The sequence below is a fragment of the Peromyscus maniculatus genome, chromosome 10 (genome assembly GCF_049852395.1).
Source record: "Peromyscus maniculatus bairdii isolate BWxNUB_F1_BW_parent chromosome 10, HU_Pman_BW_mat_3.1, whole genome shotgun sequence".
Classification (NCBI taxonomy): domain Eukaryota; kingdom Metazoa; phylum Chordata; class Mammalia; order Rodentia; family Cricetidae; genus Peromyscus; species Peromyscus maniculatus.
In genome coordinates, this window is record NC_134861.1 from 91,284,409 (window position 1) to 91,305,059 (window position 20,651).

A 20,651-nucleotide genomic window follows, 5' to 3' on the forward strand; every position below is an offset into this window, starting at 1 on the left:
TGCACTTTTATTGTCTTCCTGTTCTGCCTTCTCATTGGATTTAAGCTCAGCCACATCACTTCCTCATCATTGCCTGTCTATACTGACCTCCAGGTCTCTATGTTTGGTACTGGGATTAAAGACGTGTACCACCACACTTGGCTGTGTCCTTGACCACACAGAGACTCTGCCTGCCATGTGATCGGATTAAGGGTGTGTGCTACCACAGCCTGACTTCTGTTTATGGCCCCTATAACCTCTGATCTCTAGGCAAACTTTATTAACATACAAATAAAATATCACCATAGTACCCACTTCATAATAATGATGTACGGAGCAATAATAATATATAAAACTCCAAAGAATAACCTGAAATTTAAGTTCTTCCCAGCTAAGATATTCATCCAACTAATACTAGGTGTTTTTTTTCCTCCAGGCATCATCATAGGCAGAAAAGACTAGATGTATTCACACTAGGGATTGAAATCATGGAGCAGCAGATTATACACTTAATTCCAAGTCATAAAATAAGACTAGGAAGGAACACTAGACAAAATTTTTATTTTTGTAAGTTTCACAATGGTGTAAAGTTTGTTTCACCAAACATTAAATATTCTACAATTTTTGACTAAGCATCTTTTTAATACTGGTATGAACAGAGCGTGGAGAAGCTTGGAAACACACATTATCATTTTTAAAACATTTATGATAAAAGAAGCATCGCTAATCATTGCATGGAGGAGGAATGAGTTGACAAGTAATGCTAACAAGTGCCCACATGTTGGAGCCATACACTGTATATGATTTCCTCTTTTTTTTTTTTTTTTTTTTTTATTTTCAAACGTAGAGGCCATGCCAAACCATTTGCACTAGTACAGTCGGGCTAGCTCAATCCTTTAGTCCTCATGTTTCATGGGACTCCACATATCTTCAGCACCTGGCTTCCTGTCCTCTCCTTTTAGCTGGTTAGAAGGTGAGGAGAACGTGGATGTCTGTATGGATACCGATGGAAAGTGGCAAATATGACTTCTGCGCATGCCCCATTGACTAAATCTCTATCGTGTGGTTGCCCAGAAAGGAAGAGTTGGGTTATAGTCTGGAGGATTGCCCGTGGAAAAAATTAAACATTTGTATGTCGGTAACTGGCTATCCTCTGTCGAAGAGCTTCCCAAAGCTGAAGCCTGCTCTGGAGAAGGGAGCAGGGCATGTGAGCAGGAGGACTCTTAAAACCTGGGGGCGGGGACATTTCCTTGTCCATCCTCTGTGTACAGGGGGCTGGTGTTGTACCTGATTCCTGGGGTTGGTGAGAAACTGAGGCAATTCATTGGGCTTACAACAGGACCCAGCAGCTGCTGTTAAGTAATTCTCCTATTAAATGCTGATCATTAGATATGAGAATTGACAGAAAAATGAAGCTACTTAGGAGGAGAAGGCATTGGCAAACCAAATGCTTTCACCAAAAGCCCCATGCACCACACAAATTCAATTTCTTATATGAAGAGTATTTTTAATAAAGCCTGACTGGGTTTCCATAAGGCTTAACCTGATGTCTGAGCAACAAGATCGGAATGTGCGATATAAACCATGCCACTGTAAGCACAGTTATGACTCAGGAGCCGTGATGGGATTATCTGTATCTTTATATCTCATAAATAATTATTTAGACACATATGTCAAGTTTGAAAGTCACATCGTGTCCCCCATTCTAATCTAGCAATCTCTTAACTGAAAGTCAGTTAGGTGAGGTCAAATTATCTTCTTTCTTCAGGTGAAACTGAATTAGAAAGCCTAGATTGGAAGGCTGCACTGTCAAACCAGCTGCCAAGTCTCTGCTATGCATTTGCCATTAAATCCCCAGAACTCGGCCTTTCCCCTGCTGCCCGTGTCCTGTTGGAGACTGAGCCTATCATGCTCAGTGTTATTCTTGGGTACCAGCTGAAGGGTGGGCAAGGATGGTGAGATGCCCAAATCCAAGCAGGAGCTTCCTGGTGCTTTCTAAGTAGTGGTGAAAGCATAGACATGATCGGAAGCCATTTCTTCTCACCCCACCTCAGAAAGGGTAGCCATTCTCATGCAGATCTACCTGCCCAATGACAGAAAGCACAGGATATGGGCAAGCGGTTCTGGGTATTGGCAAGTTACTGTTTTTAGATAGTAACACAAAGGTGATAGGTAATACCTAGGTTTCCCCAAACAACATAACCATTCAGAGAGATTTTAACCAGTGAAGACATCTCGTTCAGAAGAAGGAAAGAAGAGTAGTGGGCCAAACTGAGAGGTAGAATCTGGGGAAACATGAAAAAGACAGCAAGGGCTGTAGAGATGGCTCCACAGTAAAGAACACGGACTGCTTCCCAGAGGACGCTAGCTCTGTTCTGACAGGTCCCAACCACCTTTTACTACAGCTCGAAGAGATCTGACACCTCTGGCCTCCCCGTATACCTGGACTCACACAAAATGAATCTTTTTAAAAGTACATACTACAAATATTTGAAAGCTAGGTCTATAAACCATACACTCACCTTGCTCTTTGCCATTTTAAAAGTGAGCATACCATTTAAAATATCTGGATAAGAGTAACACACATTAAAGAAGATACACTGAGGAGTCCTTCAGTTTAAAGGGCAGTACTGTGTTCAGTGTTGACAAGTAAAAATAACACGTGGAAAAAGCTAGAAACCCTCCGTAGAATGTTTTTAAAGATAAAATGCTAGTATACTTGGATAGTTGAAAGAGCATAGGTATGCTTTGAAACACACAAGTTTGAGCTGGAATGTTATCCATATGACATGTGACTTGCAATACCTTGACCATGCTGGTCACTTTTTCTAGCCTCTTGTCCTCTGAAATGAGAGTACCTTCATAGGGATATCCTCTTAGAATACACCAAAACATGTCTATTCTATGATAACCACATAAATGTACAGTTCCTCCACTCCCTGGGAAATGAATGGAAATAGAAACCCTGGAAGAAAAAAATCAATGTGAAATTGTTTTGAATGGAAAGAGGTGACTTCGTCTGCCCTTCTCTCCACTAAACAGTCTTTTCATACCCTGAAGAGTCTACAGTGGAACAAATAATCTTAAATTGCATCAATTTTCTCCTTGACTTCCTGCGAATATAATACTAGAATAAGTCCTAAGTTACAGTGTCCAAACCAGGAAATCATGTAAAATCATTATAAATATGTATCTAAATGGTTGGGGAGTAACCTCACATAATCTTTCAGCTAGAATTCAAATTTCAGATGTGTTCTTCATAGTTATTCTTGGGGATGAACTGTCCCAAATATTTTCTGAAGTGTGTATCATCTTAATGTGTTAGACATCTAAATTCTTTAAAAATGTTTATTTTTATAGCTTTTACAACTGGGACAATCATATTGCTGTTTGCAACTCAAGTCCAAATTATCAAGTGCTTGCTGACAATCCTGAAGGCTTACTTTTTAAATATAAAAGAGACAGAAAAATTCTCAATGTTGACCCAAAGGTAACCATGACTTATACCCACCTATTTCTTTAAAATGTGTTATGTTTCTACTTAGTCAAAAAATCTCTTAAATGTCTGACACTTTTAGGCTTGGAAGTTTTGTGTGTTTGTTTTGTAATTTAGAGATGAAAAATTGCTTTGAAGCATGAACATTCACAATGAAAGAAAAGACAAGGAGAGAAGAGCAAGGGAATAAAGGAGAGGAGGGAGAAGGAAGGGAGGGAGGGAGAGAGGGAGGGAGAGGGAAGAAAGTATTCTTCAGAAGTTTGGAAGATTATGAGAAGAAAGAGTTCACGTGGGATTGAAGTAGAACTTGTAAGTGGGAAGATTTCTCCCTGCCTAGAGCATAATTAGATTAGAGAGAAGTTGATAGTCTGTTTGCTCTGATCCTTAGGGGTCTAGACTTTACAGTGGAGGTATCAGTAGAGAGGGATTCTTAACCTTGTATTTGTACCCTTGTGGTGCTTTGAAATAAAATGGCCCCAAAGGGAGTGGCATTATTAGGAGGTGTAGCTTTGTTGGAGCAAATGTGTCACTGTGGCAGGGGCTTTTAAGGTCTGAATGCTCAAGCCACACCCAGTGTCTCAGACCACTTCCTTTTGCCTGCACAAGATGTAGAACTCTCAGGTACTTCTCTAGCACCATGTCTACCTGCACACTGCCATGCCCCACCATGGCAATAATGGACTGAACCTCTGAACTGTAAGCCACACAATTAAATGTGTCCTTTATAGGAGTTGCCATTGCCATGGTCATAGTATCTCTTCACAGCAATAGAAACCCTAATTAAGACAACCCGGGATTCTTATCCTTCACTATATGACTAACATTGAAAAAAATGTGACAGAAAAAGCCAGGCAATATGGTTTTTACCTATAATCTCAGTAACTTGGAGAATCAAGCAGAGGCTTGTTATGAGGTAAGACCAGCTTGAGGTACACAGTGAACTCTAGACCAGCCTTAACCAAAGAGAGAACCTGTCAAACACAAACAACAATTGAAAAATAAATATATCTGTTAATATACTTCTAAGCATTACTTTAGAAAATGTTTCATTAAAATATTTTGAAGACATGGCCAATGATACTTAAAATTTTATCAACAGCAAATATTTACATCTTAAATGTTTTCAAAAGTTAAAATCACATCATGAATTTTGATCATCATTTGTATGTCTAAGGATAAAAGTTAAAATTTTGAGTAACATTGTTATATGCTGGAGTTGTTTAGGTGTTTATTAACTTTTGTTAATAACTTTTGCCTTTGATTTTCATTCGGGTTTGTTGTTGGTGTTGTTCATTCATATGAGAGTCTAACAGGCAAAGGCAAGGAAAATAATGTTCCAGAATGAAAAACATAAGAATTATGTAACATGCATGTGATAGAGGCAGAGAAGCCAAAGGCAAAGTATAGGCAGTTGGATTCTCAATCTTTTTCTGAAGGTTTTAGAGAAATAAAGTCAAAAACTCATTTCACATTCACTTAACACAGATTCTGTCATACACAAAGTGCTCAATAACTAAAAGTCCAAAGAATGAATGAATGAAATTGTACAAAAAATCGTGTTGATTGTGATCACATTCAAATTGGAGAGCATATCCAGCTGGACAGAAGCTGCTTGTCTTCTACTTCTCAATCTAGACAGTCGCATCCAAAGTTGGACCTTGAACCAGAACCAGTGTGAACTGTTTTGGAGCCCAAATAGTCTCCAAGCATGGATGAAACAGACCACTGGAGAGACATGAAAATATATAAAAGTTATGCTCTTGCTGCCTTTGAAGAAAATTTCCCAAAAGTTTATGCATAAATGCTCTCATGTTCCATAGCTCATGTGTGGCTAGATGTGACCTATCCAGCTGTCTGAAAGTCTGGGCAGTGTCCTATTGTTTTTTTTAGGTCCCCATGTGCTGTGGGATGGTCTGTATGTCAAATTGCTCTGATTGGTTAATAAATAAAACACTGATTGGCCAGTGGCCAGGCAGGAAGTATAGGCGGGACTAACAGAGAGGAGAATTGAGAGAACAGGAAGGGAAGAGAGACACTGCCAGCTGCCACCATGACAAGCAGCATGTGAAGATGCTGGTAAGCCATGAGCCACATGGCAAGATATAGATTTATAGAAATGGCTTAATTTAACATATAAGAACTAGATAGCTAGAAGCCTGAGCCATTAGGCCAAACAGTTTACACAATATAAGTCTCTGTTTTTACTTGGTTAGGTCTGAGTGGCTGTGGGATTGGTGGGTGACAGAGATTTGTTCTGACTATGGGCCAGGCAGGAAAATTCTAGCAACACCCATGCACCTAACTGAAAAAAAAAAAAAAAAAAAACATGGGTTCTGGGTCCAGGGAAAGGAGATATTGGATAAATAGCTAAGGAGCTCCTATGCAGTGCCATGTCCTTTAGAGGAAATGCTACTCCTTTCTTTACCACAAACGAGGAACTGGAAACTGTGGGGCCACATTTATGAGGAATCTTGGAGAAGAATAAAGCTTGTTAAAAGGCTTTCTCTGTAGCAGCACCTCCTGTGTAAAATGTCAACATGTGATTAGATGATGTTAAGACAGAAAGCTGAGCAAACAGCATTCACAGAGGTTTTCCTCTAGAAGCTAAGAGGTATATTTAAGGAAAACCTCAAATTATTAACAACTTCACGATGACTTTGTGGGAAAAGTGTTTAAATAAGTTTGAACAACATATTATTTGACCTACTTCGGGGCTCTGTTTCAGTTAATGGTGTACTTGAAGTACACACGTCCTGAAAAGAGTTTCATGAGCTCTGAGGAATCAATCATACAATTACTTGAACATGTTTAACAAAAATCTCTCACTTCCAAAATCATTCATGAAATTAAACTTCACCAACAATACATAAAATACTCAATTTCCTCTATTTTTTAGGAAAAGAATTTAATTTGATGGAAAAAGTCACTAAATCTTGGAGAAAGAACCAGTTCATGAATGCTGAGTCAAAAAATAAGTCAGTGAGCCATCTGTTGATAACTGAGTAATTTCTTAATTTTACAGGTTTCAATTGTAGATTAATGTTATCTGTTTGATCTCCAGAAAGATAAAATTGATGTCAGACTTTCTAGAAATAAACACTAGCCTCAACATCCAGAAATAAACTTGAAGGCCACTACTCCCTTACCCATGTTGCCTTGACAGACTCACATCATCTTCCTGTGTGCCGACACAGAAGGAAGTGGAGGGTTTCTGGTTTTTGTTTGATTTGTTTAACTCTGATCTCGCGAATCTCTCAAATGCACCAGCTCCATGTTCAAACTTGGTCTTGACCGAGCCCAAGAAGAACAAACTTCATGATTCCATGCTTGCCCATGACCCACACAATTCAGAAAGCTTCTCCCTGGAAAAGCAGTAACCTAAGAGGTCTGGCCTTCTCTTCCCAAATAGAAGTAGAATAACACAGACTTTAATTTTTATAATAATTTTTATAATCTAGGCATTAAATTTGCATGTGTGTCCCCTACACAATTTGTATTCACCATTTCAAAGTGCCCTGATGTTCTGTATTTCACGAGTCCCCAAAATAACACTTTCAGGAAACTAAGAAATATGATAAAGTGCACGTTTAAGTAACTACAAATTATAAGAATCACATTTTTATATTTAGTATTTCTCATAGTCATTTTTCTTCCAATTTTTCAAAAATGAACATCTTGTCATTCAGACAGGTCAGGGGCTGCAAAGCACCATGAGGACATGGCTCATCCCGCCTATTCTTTTCCTTCGGATACTGTCTCTGAAATACTTGATGCTTCAAATTAAGGAGGTCACGATCAATGAAAGGTGGAAACAGTGGTAAACAGGATGTGTTTCCTTTGCACAACAGATGTAGCCTCATTAATTCTAAAGTGCAGTTCCCACGAAACAGTTGTTTGTGAATGGAAGCGGTCAGAAGAGGAAAATTGTGCAGGTCTTAGAACAAGTAATATGAGTTCATGGGTTAAGAAATTCCAAATGCAGTTAAGAGTTTGGTTGCATTGAAAACAAGACCACTGGCTTAACCTCCCTGCAGCTGTATAACATCTGGAACAAATAAGACAAGTTTCTATTTTTGAGTGAAGAATGCTTGTCTGAGTGATTCACACCCACCGAAATGTTTCCAGTGTATTATCTTAGAGGGAAGCACTTTGCACTCACTTCTCTGCATTATCTGAACAAAATGAGATGTGGGGGGTGGGAGGCATTTTTTCTTTTACATTTAAAACATACTAGCAGAAGACAGTTTGCTTAGAGTCTTACCGTAATAAGGGTGCACAAAAGCAAGCATGTTCCACCAAGGAGATAAGGAAGCCAGATGAAGTAGGATAGTTATAATAGGGAGGGAGGAGTTTTCTTAGTCACACTAGCTTTCCCCACATACATACTCTGTCTTGTCATAAAAATTGAAGTGTCTCATGAGGACCCCGGCACCTACAGAAAGAGCCATACACAGTGGTGCAAGTCTGTAATTCTACAGCTTGGGGTGATCACGCTGGCTGGCCAGCCTAGCCGAGTTCTAGAGATCCGGGTTCAGTGAGAGATCCTGGCTCAAAACAGTAAGGTGGAGAGCAAATGAGGAAGACATGGGATGCCATCCTCTCACCTCTGCACGCATGTACCCACATCACACGTTCACACATACATGAACATGTGCACCCATACACAATGCACATACACAAAGTCTTCAGCAATTATTCATTGAATAAATGAATGTGTGGTGATATATTGTGCACCCTAATAAACTTTGCTGAAATATCAGAGAGACAAAGGAAGAAGCCACTGCCCTGTGTTACCTCTAGAAACTCCTCACCCTGAAAAGCCTTTAGTTCCTGTCTCCTCACACCTTATATACCTCCCTGCCACCACTTCTCTCCTAGTGCTGGGATTAAAGGTGTGTGCCACCACTGCCTGGCTCCATGTTTAATCTAGTGGCCGTTCTGTCCTCTGATCTCCAGGCAAAGTTTATTAGGGTGGGCGTAACAAAACATCACCACATGAATGATTCCTTTCAAAAGAAAATTACAATCAAGTGATAAAGAATTGGGTGAACTATGCCCCGATGCTGAATGGAGGGAGCAGTGGTAGTTTTAATTAATACAGCCGCCAATTCCGTGAGTCAAAAATAACTACAAGAACTCTCATCAGAGAAGAAGTTTGGAGAAATCTTTATTTTTGTCTATGCTTCCAGATTCTTTTTCTGAAATCCGAGAAATACATAACTTCAGGTGTTCTCCATGAGAATAGTAAGTTAGAGTGCAGTTTTGACTTTTAAACACATGCAGGCAGCTTAAGTGCATATTTAAGATGACATAATTCACAGTAGAGGCTATCAGTGACACTTAAAATTCAATAATCCTGAGTCGCTAAGGGGGAGACAAAGATGAGAAAGACCTCAACCTTGGCCCTCTAGCTGCTTGTGGGTGTTTTTAGTTTCTTTTTTGTTTTGTCTTTTTTTGTTTGTTTGGAAGAAATAAGCATGGGAACACACAGTGTCAGTTAAACACAAGGAAGATTTAAGGCACAGATTGAGCTGCCGCCATGATAGGTGAGAGGAAGGAGGGAGAACCTTTAATGTTGGTGGAAGGATTGGCAAGTGTGCATGAAGAAATGTCTGGTTGTAGTGAGGGAGGGCATCTTAAACAGGGACTAGGATGATTAAAGATTGGACTTGCAGAATGAGAGGGAAAAGACAGACAAAGGAAAATGATAGTTCAATATGCTCCGGCATCTCCTGGTGATGTGGACTGCATCACCTGGGTAGGTGCCATAGGAATCAAGCTCTGAGAGATCATGACAAGGCTTGAGTGCAGAGGGCTGATTAGGACCGTGCTCTGCTCTTGCTAGGAAATGGAGAAATATGTCAAGTCTTTGGCAAAGAAATAACAGGATGAAGTCCTGAGTAGGGTAGATAGAGGGCATAGAACAGAGCAGCTTGACAGGCAAAGCCGCAGCAGGTCAACAGGGCGTGAGTCTACATGAAAGGAGAAGAGGATCTGAGATGGGGTTCTATTCCGGGAGCAGACTGTGAGTTGATGCCTCCAGGTTTCTCACTAGCCTGATCGTCCTCAAAAAGACACAGCTTAAAGAATGTGTATTTACCCATGGAAGTCTTTGGAAGCTCTTACTTCTCCCCCAGACCTCTGAAAAGAGTCATGCATTAGAGCATAATGTGGCCATCGCTGTTCACCAAGTGATGGATAAAATGAGCAAGGCAACTATCATATTGGAAGGATTCAGAGGTATGTGGATTCTGTTCAGTGTCAGGCACTGTTGAAACTAAGCAGGCATAGTGTTACCATCACCCTTTGGGGGACCGTTGTAAGTGTGGCAGTTTGGAAGGCACATGAGATACACAGTGAGCACTGATTTATCCGGATGAGTGTCTGGTTTCTTTACGTGTCAGGGCCCCTCCTCCTCTGAAGACTGATCACAACTGTGTATCCATAACAGTGAGCTACTTTCCACAATAATGTCTCCCTAGCTTATTTCACTTACTGTGCGTGCATAAAGGAACCATAATCATTCCCTTACAACAGATCAGCAGTCTTGATTTTAAGTGTTTCAGTTCACAGTTAAAGTCTTAAAATTATACAAAGAGACTAAAAGTGCTGCCCATGGAAAACCCTCGCAGGAATAAACCTCATGATGCTTCTGACTGGTAAATTGCTACGATTTTTCCTTATTTGCTTGGGCCACTACAGGAGAGGGAAAAAGTTGTAAGGTGGCATGTATTCATGCTATTCCTGTCTTCTCGGGAATCTCTGTATGCAGCTCATCTGCCCAGAGGATCACACAAAACAAAACTTACCAGTCAGAAACTGTAAAATGCAGAGCAGGAATTGTTGGCTGACTGTTTCACCTTCTTATTGCCCATGCTGGCCATTATGCCCATATGTGGGAGGTGCTCAAAGACATCTGTAGAGTGAATACATGGAATATTAAATATTTGCTAAAGAAATGAAGAATGGAGCCAAAAAGAACCTTGGAAACTTTTGAGGTTAACTTCAGAATTCTTTAGGCTCTCAAGCACTGGAGACAAGTAAAGCTAAAACTCTGTAGCTGACAACTACCCAAGGGGTGGGTGACATGGCTTGCTTTTCTCTCTTTGGTAGGTGCATGAATTCTGAGCATTCTTAGGTGAGCCTTGAAATACTGACCCCGGGGATCCAGGGCAGTGGCTGTGGGGCAGGTGTGTGAGTGAATGAGCCCGGCAACCATTTTATTGTTTTTAGATAATTGTCTAGATGTTAATACATATTCTATATAAAATATTATGTATTTTAGCATATACTGTATATATGCTAAAAACATGTCAAATACTTTCTTTTTCTGTAAGCAACAGAATGCTAGGTAAATAAGATTTTAAGTTAAATAAATGTGTCAAACAAAAGCACCTGTCCTCAGTTTTGCTTTTTTTTTATTTTAATTTAATTTGGATGACAATTTCATCAGTGCTTATGCCTCTCTCCTCAGCTCCAGAAACTACCACCCAAGTGCTTTTTGCTATTAGTGGGGAAGGTGTTAATTGCCTCCTTCACTCTGCCTCCAGCCTCTGAATTCATTGACTCTAATTTCCCTTGGCACCCAGACCTTAAAATCCCAGCCCTTCACTGGCTTGAAACTGTGGCTCTCTAGATGGAAGCCCATGGCATTCCTACACCCTCTAGGCAGATGGTTCTAGTTGAATATCTTGGAGCTTGATCCCTTGGGAAACAGCCTCAGTTTGACAATCTGTTTTTTTACAAGAGCCAGGTGCATCTCCTTCTGATCACTAAAAACAAGACCCAAAAGCAAGATGCTGAACAGGCGAGGATTAAATGGCACTACCGCTTCTTCTGTCTTCAAGTAGGACTACCCAAACTCCATGGCAAATCTGGCTCACCCTGGGCCAGTGGAGCAAGGGACACTCACTGATTCAGCAGCTCCGTCTTTGGGCCTTTGGCTTTTCCCCAAGAGGCCGCCTGTAAATGTTGCTTTTTAACTATGGCACAGTCACAGTTATTAAGTAAAGCTGAGGTGTTGCCAACTCTCTGGGTTTGCTGCCTAAATTATTGAATATTTGGTTGATTATAGCCCTAAAACAGCCGCATACTAAGTAGCTTTTAAACTTTTTCTCCCTTGGGCAATCACCTGGTATATCTGAACTGAAAGTCCACCACATATAAATTAGTATTTACTCAACTAACTACTACTAAAATCAATGGCCTTAAGGAATCCATTAAAAATTACATAATAGATCTTGGCTTTTATGAATTAAAACTCCTAAAACTTAAGTGCCATGTCCTCCTCTTGACCTGGAAAACTGATTTTAATTTTATATGCAGTATTTATGGAACAAGCCCTAGAGATAAGCACCAGTTGTTAGGTGTCCAAGACATGAACTCACATATGAAGTATTACACAAGAAAGGCAAACTGGGGAAAAGAAAAATTCAAATCTATAATGTTGAATTACTATATAGCTCTTAGTTCTTAGTAATAATAAAAAGAATGATCACTTTGTACTATCCAAGTAGAATATCACTAATGATATTCAATATGCATAGCCCAATAAAAAGTGAGAAAAGTTTCCAGTTGCCTTTCTCATAACAAAGTAGCCCCGTCATACATAATGCCCAAGGATAGTCAAACCAATAGGGCCCATGGAAGTGGGAGGCAGAGATCTGGAGACAAGAGCTTTAGCTCCATTTCTTGCTACACTACCACAGTCTAGGAGCAGGAGGAAGAGTGGGGAGTTAGTTTGGCACCAAGAGGAAAACTGAGTCCGAACACAATAAGTATTTCTTCTATCCTTGCAAAGATCTGATTTCTTTTTCTTTTTAAAATAACTTGTATTGAGTTTGATGTTCAACATTTTCACTCATGTATAAAGGGTAGGCCTTCTGATTCCTGAAACAAACCATCTCTGATTTCCCTTCCACCCCTGTTAATTCTCCCCCAGCTCTCATTCCCCACAAGCATGACTACATTGTTGTTGTTGTTGTTATTGTTTGGTTTAGTTTGTGTTGTGCAGAGATTGAGTTTGACCTGCATCATCTATGTGACCATGGGTTAGGCACTATCCACTGGAGCCTGATAGACTCCTCAGTGAATGAATATCTCTACCAATAGTTGAGCAGGAAGGAGAAGGGCACCATGAGCCTCTTCCTGATCCATGATAACCTGCTGATAGGCCCAGGATTGTATAGGCCCATTGTAGGCAGCCACAGCCGCTGTAAAATCATAATTGATTGCCCATGCCATGCCCAAAAGATAACACTTCACACCTCGTCTTCCTATCTTCTTGTCTTGAAGTCTTCCTACCCCCTTTTTTCTCAGTGACCCCTGAGACTTAAGGAGAGTGGTGTAAACTTGTTTAATGCTAACCACACGACCATTGCTTGTGCACAGTGCCTTGAACAGAAATGTGTCTCCGTATTCACCAAGGTTCACTGCAGAAAGAGGCTTATCTGGTGGTGGCTGAGAGTAGCCATTTGTCTACAGGCATATACATAAATATTTAGAAAGAAGCTCAAATTCATGACAATTTAAACAACAGTAGTAAGTTCATCCCCAGGACCTAAGACCTCCTCAACCATAAGTTTTTGGCTGAATTTACACTATTATGAATTCACGCTCATGGAGAAGACCTTAAACCCAATCAGAGAGTGGAAAGCCTGCCCCATTACTAATCATGACTCTACTGTACCAGTGGGCACATTTTGCCTGTGGGGGCCCACAGAGACTCCATAGTGTGGCCTTATTCCATTTTGACTCAAGGTCAAAGAGTCCAAGCTTGTTTTGCCCTGCACGGCTGCATAATTCGATGTTTTGGCCAAAGGCATGGTTACCAGGTGTCTTATATTTCAAGGCCTAATTACAGGATGTTTGGCCATAAGGCATGGATACTAGATGTTTGGAGAATTAAGTTTACACTTGTTTGTACTTTGAACCATTGTGTCCTTGAGAGGGAGAGGTCTTTTGCCTCTCCCCTTGCTGATATATAAAAAACCCATGAGAAATAAACTTGGAGCAACTGTGGTATTGACCCAGAGCCCTCCTGATGTTATTCTATGTCTCTGTCTTTTTCCTTTATGTCTACATCATCTATTTTTCATATCTATTATCTCTTAATTCTTACTCCTCCCTTCAAAGACTGTTCCATAGTTATCCAGCATTGCAGGGTATCTCTCTCCTCTTCTTCTTCTCCTCCTCCTCCTTCTTCTTCCTCTTCCTATTCTTCTTCTCCTCCTTCTTTATCCTCCTCTTCTTCTTCTCCTCTACTCCTCTCCTCTTCTTCCTCTTCCTTCATCTTTCTCCTCCTCTTCTTCACCCTCTTCTTCCTCTCCTCCTCCTTCCTCTTCCTCCTCCTCCTTCCTTTCTCTTCTTCTTCCTCCTCTTCCTCTTCTTGTCCCCTCAGCTTACAAAATAACAATTTTAAATATGACTCTTCATTATATATTCAATAGTTGACGGACAGCTAGGCTGATCCTATTTCTTAGCTATTGTGAGAGCAATCAATGAACAAGGATAAGCAAGTATCTCTGTATAGGATGCACATTCCTTTGGACATATACCCAGGAGCGGTACTGTGGTGATATGATAGATCTGTTTCTAGCTTTTTGAGGAGCCTTCATATTGAATTCCCTAGTGGCTGCAGCAGTTTACCTTCAAAATCTTATTTCTTCATATCCTCTCCAGCATTGTTGTCATTTGATGTCTTGATTATTTCTATTCTGACTAGAATGAGATGGAATTTCAGTGTAGTTTTAATTGCATTTCCCTGATTGTGAATGAAACTGAATATTTTAAATGTATTTGTTGGTCATTTTCATTTCTTCTTTTGAGAATTCTATATTCAGAACAATGGCTCATATTTTAGTTGGGTTGATTTCTCCATGTGTGAGTGTTTGAGCTCTTGTATATTCTAGATGTTAATCTTTTCTTCAAGGTACAGCTTGCAAAATTTTCTCACCTGCTAGTGGGCTGTCTCTTTACTCCACTGGCCATTCGCTTTATTGTATGCAGAAGCTTTGTAGTTAAAATAGATCCCATTTGTCAATCTTTGGTCAAAGACCTGATTTTTTTTTTTTTTTGGTTTTTTTTCGAGACAGGGTTTCTCTGTGTAGCTTTGCGCCTTTCCTGGAACTCACTTGGTAGCCCAGGCTGGCCTCAAACTCACAGAGATCCGCCTGCCTCTGCCTCCCAAGTGCTGGGATTAAAGGCGTGCGCCACCACTGCCCGGCAAAGACCTGATTTTTAATGAAAATAAAATATCAGAAATCACTTGAATGAGGTATGGAGTCATGGAAAATGTAAGACCAACACCCATTTAAGGAATTATTATTTTTTTTTTGCTGAGAAACATTTTTTCATACAATGTATTTCTATGATAGTTTACTTTCCCACAGTTCCTTCCATATCTTTCCCACCTCTCCATCCACTCAGTCCCACGCCCTTATTGTCTCTCTATTTAGAAACCAAATGTGCAGACAAACAAAACCAGAATTTTTAAAAATAAGAAAAACACAGAAAACACACATAGACACACACACACACACACACACACACACACACACACACACACACACACCATAAAAACACAAAGCCAGAGAGCATAATATAAAAGCAAAAGGCCAGAAAGACCAAAAAAAGTAAGACATCACTTCTATTTCTAAGAGAAAAGATGGTTTTTCCCCCTTACATGTGAAAATTATTTAGCCAAAATATAGATACTTTGTAAAGCATTATCTAGATATCATCCAGTTATGTTCTGGTTAGACCATCTCAACTTACAATTATACCTGGATTGTTTTGACACTCCCTGTTTACTGCACTCTTGCATGCTTTTTATACTCTATCTTCAGGTTTGTTGAGGTCATTTTTATTTATGTTTTTACTATTATTGGAAATGAACATTTCCTTTACACAGGTGTTAGTATATTATATTTCCACTTCTTTTGTTACCTTATGGTATAGTAACACACTATAAACCAGAGCTTTCTTTTAGCATTTATAATGGTCTGTGGTATGGAAAAAATCTTAAAAGTATTAGTCCAAACTGCTGATGTCCCTCCTTGAGGGTTTTTTTTTCCACTGCTGATATTAAGTCTTTTCATTCTAAGGTGGGGAATCATTAGCTTGTATTTTCTTTCAGTTTTGTGGCCTATTATTTATGTTTAAATCTGTAACTCTTGTACAGTTTGGTGGAACAAGGATGGTATTTCTTTGTCCCGTCAATGATTAATGTTCAGCTTTTTATCACCCTTGGTCTTATCCCAGTATTTTATATTTTGTTTTATTATATTCTATACTCAGCTTGGGAGTCTATCACTCCTGGAACGTAGCAAAAACTGCAGTGAAATATTTTTTAGCAGTTTCTTACAGGACTGTGAGTTTGAAGAGAAAGCTTATTAGGTACTGACTTTTCTGTACATGCTGCATTCCATTCTGTGACTGCTGTGTGTGCATGGCTGCTTTTTAGCACTCTTGAAATGTTTTTAAGGAAAAGTGTCTCAAGGGATATAGAATCATGATCCATATGAAAATAGAAAATGAATATGTGTGATTTTTAACTGATAGGCTAGTAAAGGACCAGTAAGATGTTTCTGCTGTTCCAAAGAATCGTTAAAAAAAGAAATCACTCAAGTGAGAGACCTTGGAACACTCAGCTCTAAACAGGATGTCTCCATCAAATCCCTTCTCTCAGGACTCAGGGAACCTTGCAGAAGAGGAGGGAAAAAAAGGGTGCAGGAGCCAGAGGAGATGGAGGGTACCAAGAATACATGCTCCTCTAAATCAGCAAGATTAAAACACACAGGGACTCACAGAAACTGAGGCAGCATAGAGGGCCTGCAGGGGTCCGCACCAGGTCCTTTGCATAGGGCTTTCTGTTTAGTGTTTTTATGGGATTCCTGAGTATATGAATGAGTGGGCCTATGTTTCTTGTGCCTTCTCTTGGGCTTGTCCAATCTCAGTCTTACTATATTTTGTTTTAATTATCCCTTAGAAGGCCATTTCTTTTTTACAGACAGTTGTAAGCTGGCATGTGGTTGCTGGGAATTGAACCCAGGTCCTCTGGAAAAGCAGTCAGTGCTCTTCACAACTGAGCCATCTCCCCAGCCTGACTGTTCCTAATGGCAGGTGGAAAGGTAGTAAATCTATATGGGAGGGCACGTGGGCAGGAAGTGAGAGGAGTAGAGGGAGGGGAAACTGTAATCAAGATACATTATGTGAGAAAAAAATCTATTTTCATTAAAATGGGGGAAAGGAATAAAGGAAGAAATGACATAACACGGATAAGAAGTTCTAAGATATGTTTAGGAATAAGTGCAACATGAACCTATCAAAGCCAATGCCAAAACTCAGGTCCTTCGACTTGAACACACTTTATTTCACACTGCCACACATAAATTATTTGAATTATTGTCAGACTTACAACATTCACAGAATTGTTACTGTCATGTAGATTAAAAATGAAAAACATATATGAGTAAGTAATCTAGAGACTCATAATTTGATTTTTTTATTTTGCCCATCTGAAAGTTTCTCATGTTTTTCTTCAACTGGATCCTCCCCTCCTTTTATCATAATGATTTCATGGAAAGACTGCTTGAGCATCAAATAAGCTGACTCCACTGATTTCCCGCCTTTCTCACATGGGGGAGAAGAGCTATTAACAATCCAAACCTCACTGCTGCTTAAAAACTCCAAGCTCTGTAACTTTGTATGTCTTGTTGTTATCTGTAGCCCTGACTGTTCTGGAATTCACTATGTAGACCAGGCTGACCTCAAACTCCTGGAGATCTGCTTGCCCCTGCCTCTCAAGTGCCATGAGCCCCATTTTTTGAAGTCATTTAACTTTTGAACAAATAAACTATTAAAATTTTCTTGGAAATTTGCATAAGGAATCTTAAGTTGTGATCTTGAAACTGTTTGTTGTCTTGATGGAAGGAATCCAAGAACAATAAATTCTCTCCATAACAGTCCACCATCAGTTGCTATACATTTAGGGAAATCTCTCTCCATTTGAGATCCCCAAAAGATTCTTGAAGCCAAAATCCAGATCAACTGCCAGAAAGAGCTTTGAAGCTTGGCCTCCTTAAAAAAAGAAAGAAGAAGAAAAAGGAAAAAAAAAAAAAAAACCCTAAAAATGGTTTGAGAGTATTGCTTAAGAAATTAAAAAAAACCTAAAGATGGTTTAAAAGTATTGCTTTCAAATGTTTCAAAAAGGACAAAAATTATCATTAGACAGAGTGTTTTTTCTATGTAGCCAAATTACACAGGTTTTTAAATAACCCTTTGATATAATCGGCCAAGGAAAGAGTGAGTAAGCCAGTAAAGCAGGCCCATCAAGTCTGGGCAAACTACTATACTCCAGAAATAGGAAGATAGTGTGTGTTCACACAAAAAGAAAAAGGACTCTCTACATCATGACCACCAACATGGAGAGACACACAGAAGCCAATAGGTAGATGTCAGCATTGACACAGACCAAGGCAAGGGTGAACGAGATCACCAGGCCCTGTGTAGAGTCACAGTCATTCCCAGTGAGAAAGACGGGATTCTTACCCTTAAAGCAGGCAAGCAGACAAACAATGAAAACAGTTCTAAAAAGCTGGATTCCCTATGGTCTCTCATTTAGGAGAGGACTAACCCCTCCCTCCATCACAGCACTTACAGAGATTGCAATGATAAACTGTATGTAAAAAGCATACTATTGTCACCAGTGGAGGAGAATTTGTCACTTATAAAAATTTCAACGACAAAAAAGAAATCCACAAAAGCGGTTAAAAGTATATCACTACAGAAAGAAACAGATTATCAGGTAAATTAGCCTTTCATTGCTCCTGGAGATTTACCTCTGTGAGCCAAGAAGAGTTAGAATAATACACCACCCTCAGAAGCACAGGCTACCCAACCGTTAGAAGAACTACTGGGTATTAGTAATGTCTGCAATGTTTACAAGATGGTCTTCTGGAAAGGGTGTAGCCATAACTCTCAGACAGATGCAAAGCAAATGTTCCAAAATTTTTACTTCATCTGCTGCTTATAGAGGAAACCAGAATGATACAACATGAAAATTCAAAGAGCAGAAATATGCATACAGGAAATAAGGAAAATTGAGATTAAATAGATGCAATGGTTTCCCTCTGCCTAATACTAATTGCAGCCCACTCAACACTCAAAAGTTTGCATTTTTGTAGATAAGAATATATTTTGCATTAGCAGGATTTTTCTACAATTTAAAAATTGTAAACTAACATGAAATCAGAGAATAGCAGAAATGTGTATGAATGAACAACCATCAGCAACACCCCCGTCGTCTTTTGTTTTGATCATTACAAAGACTTTACAATTGTCCCAACACTTACTAATACAGCATAGGCTCAAAATATCCTCTCACAAAGGATGCAAGAAATTCAGTGTCACAAGAGAAAAAGAGTGTAAAACTTCTCTGTAATACCAGGTCTATGTTCTTTATCAGTTCTGTATACAACAGAATAAAAATAACCTAGGAACACTGAAGTTTTGTGTTGTAAATATACAAAAGACCCAATGGTGAACATTAGGCAAATCATTTAGAAGAAAAACTTCTTCCCTTTAAGAATTAACTTCATCCAGACTCTTCATTTCTCTCTTTATCAATAATGGGATTAGCAAGCACTATCCCCATGGTTCCCTCTGAGCCAATCTATATGATCAACAATCCTGAGTAAAGGCAAAAGGAACAGATTTTTCTCACAGATTTCAATTTAAAGAGGAAAAATAATCCAGTTTATTTTGTTTTCAAGCAGATGAGAGGGAGGCTTTTTGTGAGAACCACCATGGCCCGATATTCCCACTGGTCCAAACTTCAAACCGTAGACATCTTTATAGCACACACTGGAGCGAAAACTAGGATAGTTTTTTAATTATGTCTCTGAAATAACATCTGCTTGTAGAGCCCTTTGTGAAGATTTCTGTGGAGTTGGGGTTAGTGAGTCCTGGGTTTACTAGACCAGCTGGAGCCTGGGACACACTTTGATCGCTGGTACTTCAATAATGTCACAACCCGGGCAGAAGCTGCTGACAGGAATCATCACCCATCACCACTCCTGAGAAAAGAATGGGAGGGGAGGGGATGTGTAATGGTCTCCATGGAAACAGCCTTTCCAGTCCTGTTTTCCTCTAATATCGAAGCAAACAGAAAACCCACTTAATGCCAGTGATGTCCGTGGACTTGGCTAACAATGCAATTTGTGTTTCAGGCTCAGCCAGGTGACAACTCTACCAGAATCCCCATCCAGACGGAGCTCTACACACACGCTGTTCTCTTCGACCACATTTCCAGAAGGAAGACTTAAGCAACCCATAGTAAATGGTTTCCTTATTGTTTGCTACATTTCAATGAATTCTTTGGTCAGGAGCAAAGTGGAATCATAAATGAGTCCTATAGCTAGAAGGCAAATAAGAGTAATAAAAGTTAACAAAGAAAGAAAACTGTAATCTTGACTGGATTTTTATTTTACCGATAGCCTCTTGATCTGGTTTAGGTTTTTCTTTTTATTATTTTCTTCTTCTTCTTCTCTCTCTCATCTTATTTTTTTTTTCTGAGTCTCCATGAAGGAGACTCTTGTTGCCACTTCAAAGATGCGCTAATTGGTGACATATTTTTGTAACTCAGATGTTCCAAAACAAAAACGTTCCAGGTCCCACTGTTGCCAAATCTAGTACCAAATAGGATGCCATGTGGCATCACTGGCAGCACTGTCCCTCAAATTGCTGAATATTGATAAGGGGGCTCCAATTGGAAGACTAGACTAGAAAAACACACAGGGTTTTCAGTCACACTGAAATGAGTCAATAAAATCTGAAACCTTCCGTGAGATTGTAAAATTATGAAATGAATAAAAGTTGAGCATGTCTGTGTGCCTGGATGACCTGAGTCCCGTGACAATGGAGCTAGGGAGATGAAATATAAAGGAAACCAGAAGACTTTAGAGAAACAAAGACATTATGAGAAAAACCATCATGTTTTTCTAGTGTGCCCTGCGGATGGCCTTTGTGTAGGAAAGACTATTCAAAAGTCACTTTTTATTTAAAATTAATATTTGGTTCTTATGCTAATATATTTTCTAATCAATCTCATAGTGAAGCAAGTAAGTGGAATCAAGCAAGGTAGGAGTCCGGCCTCATGTTGAAGTGGTGCAGAAGC

At 39.6% G+C, this 20,651-nt stretch overlaps 1 protein-coding gene across 2 annotated transcripts in view; it reads left to right on the forward strand.

Annotated features, from left to right (window-relative positions):
* The window catches only part of Cfap299 (cilia and flagella associated protein 299), a 527,989-nt gene extending 508,053 nt beyond the window's left edge, over positions 1 to 19,936 (forward strand). The window contains exons 5-6 of one of the 2 annotated variants that reach the window (XM_006975367.4): positions 3,340 to 3,469; positions 19,705 to 19,936. In XM_006975367.4, coding sequence (XP_006975429.1) covers positions 3,340 to 3,469; positions 19,705 to 19,800 — 226 coding nt within the window. In that variant the 3' untranslated portion in view covers positions 19,801 to 19,936. The remainder of the gene's footprint in view (positions 1 to 3,339; positions 3,470 to 19,704) is intronic. The other variant, XM_042257672.2, reaches the window with a different exon arrangement.
* The last annotated feature ends 715 nt before the right edge of the window (positions 19,937 to 20,651 follow it).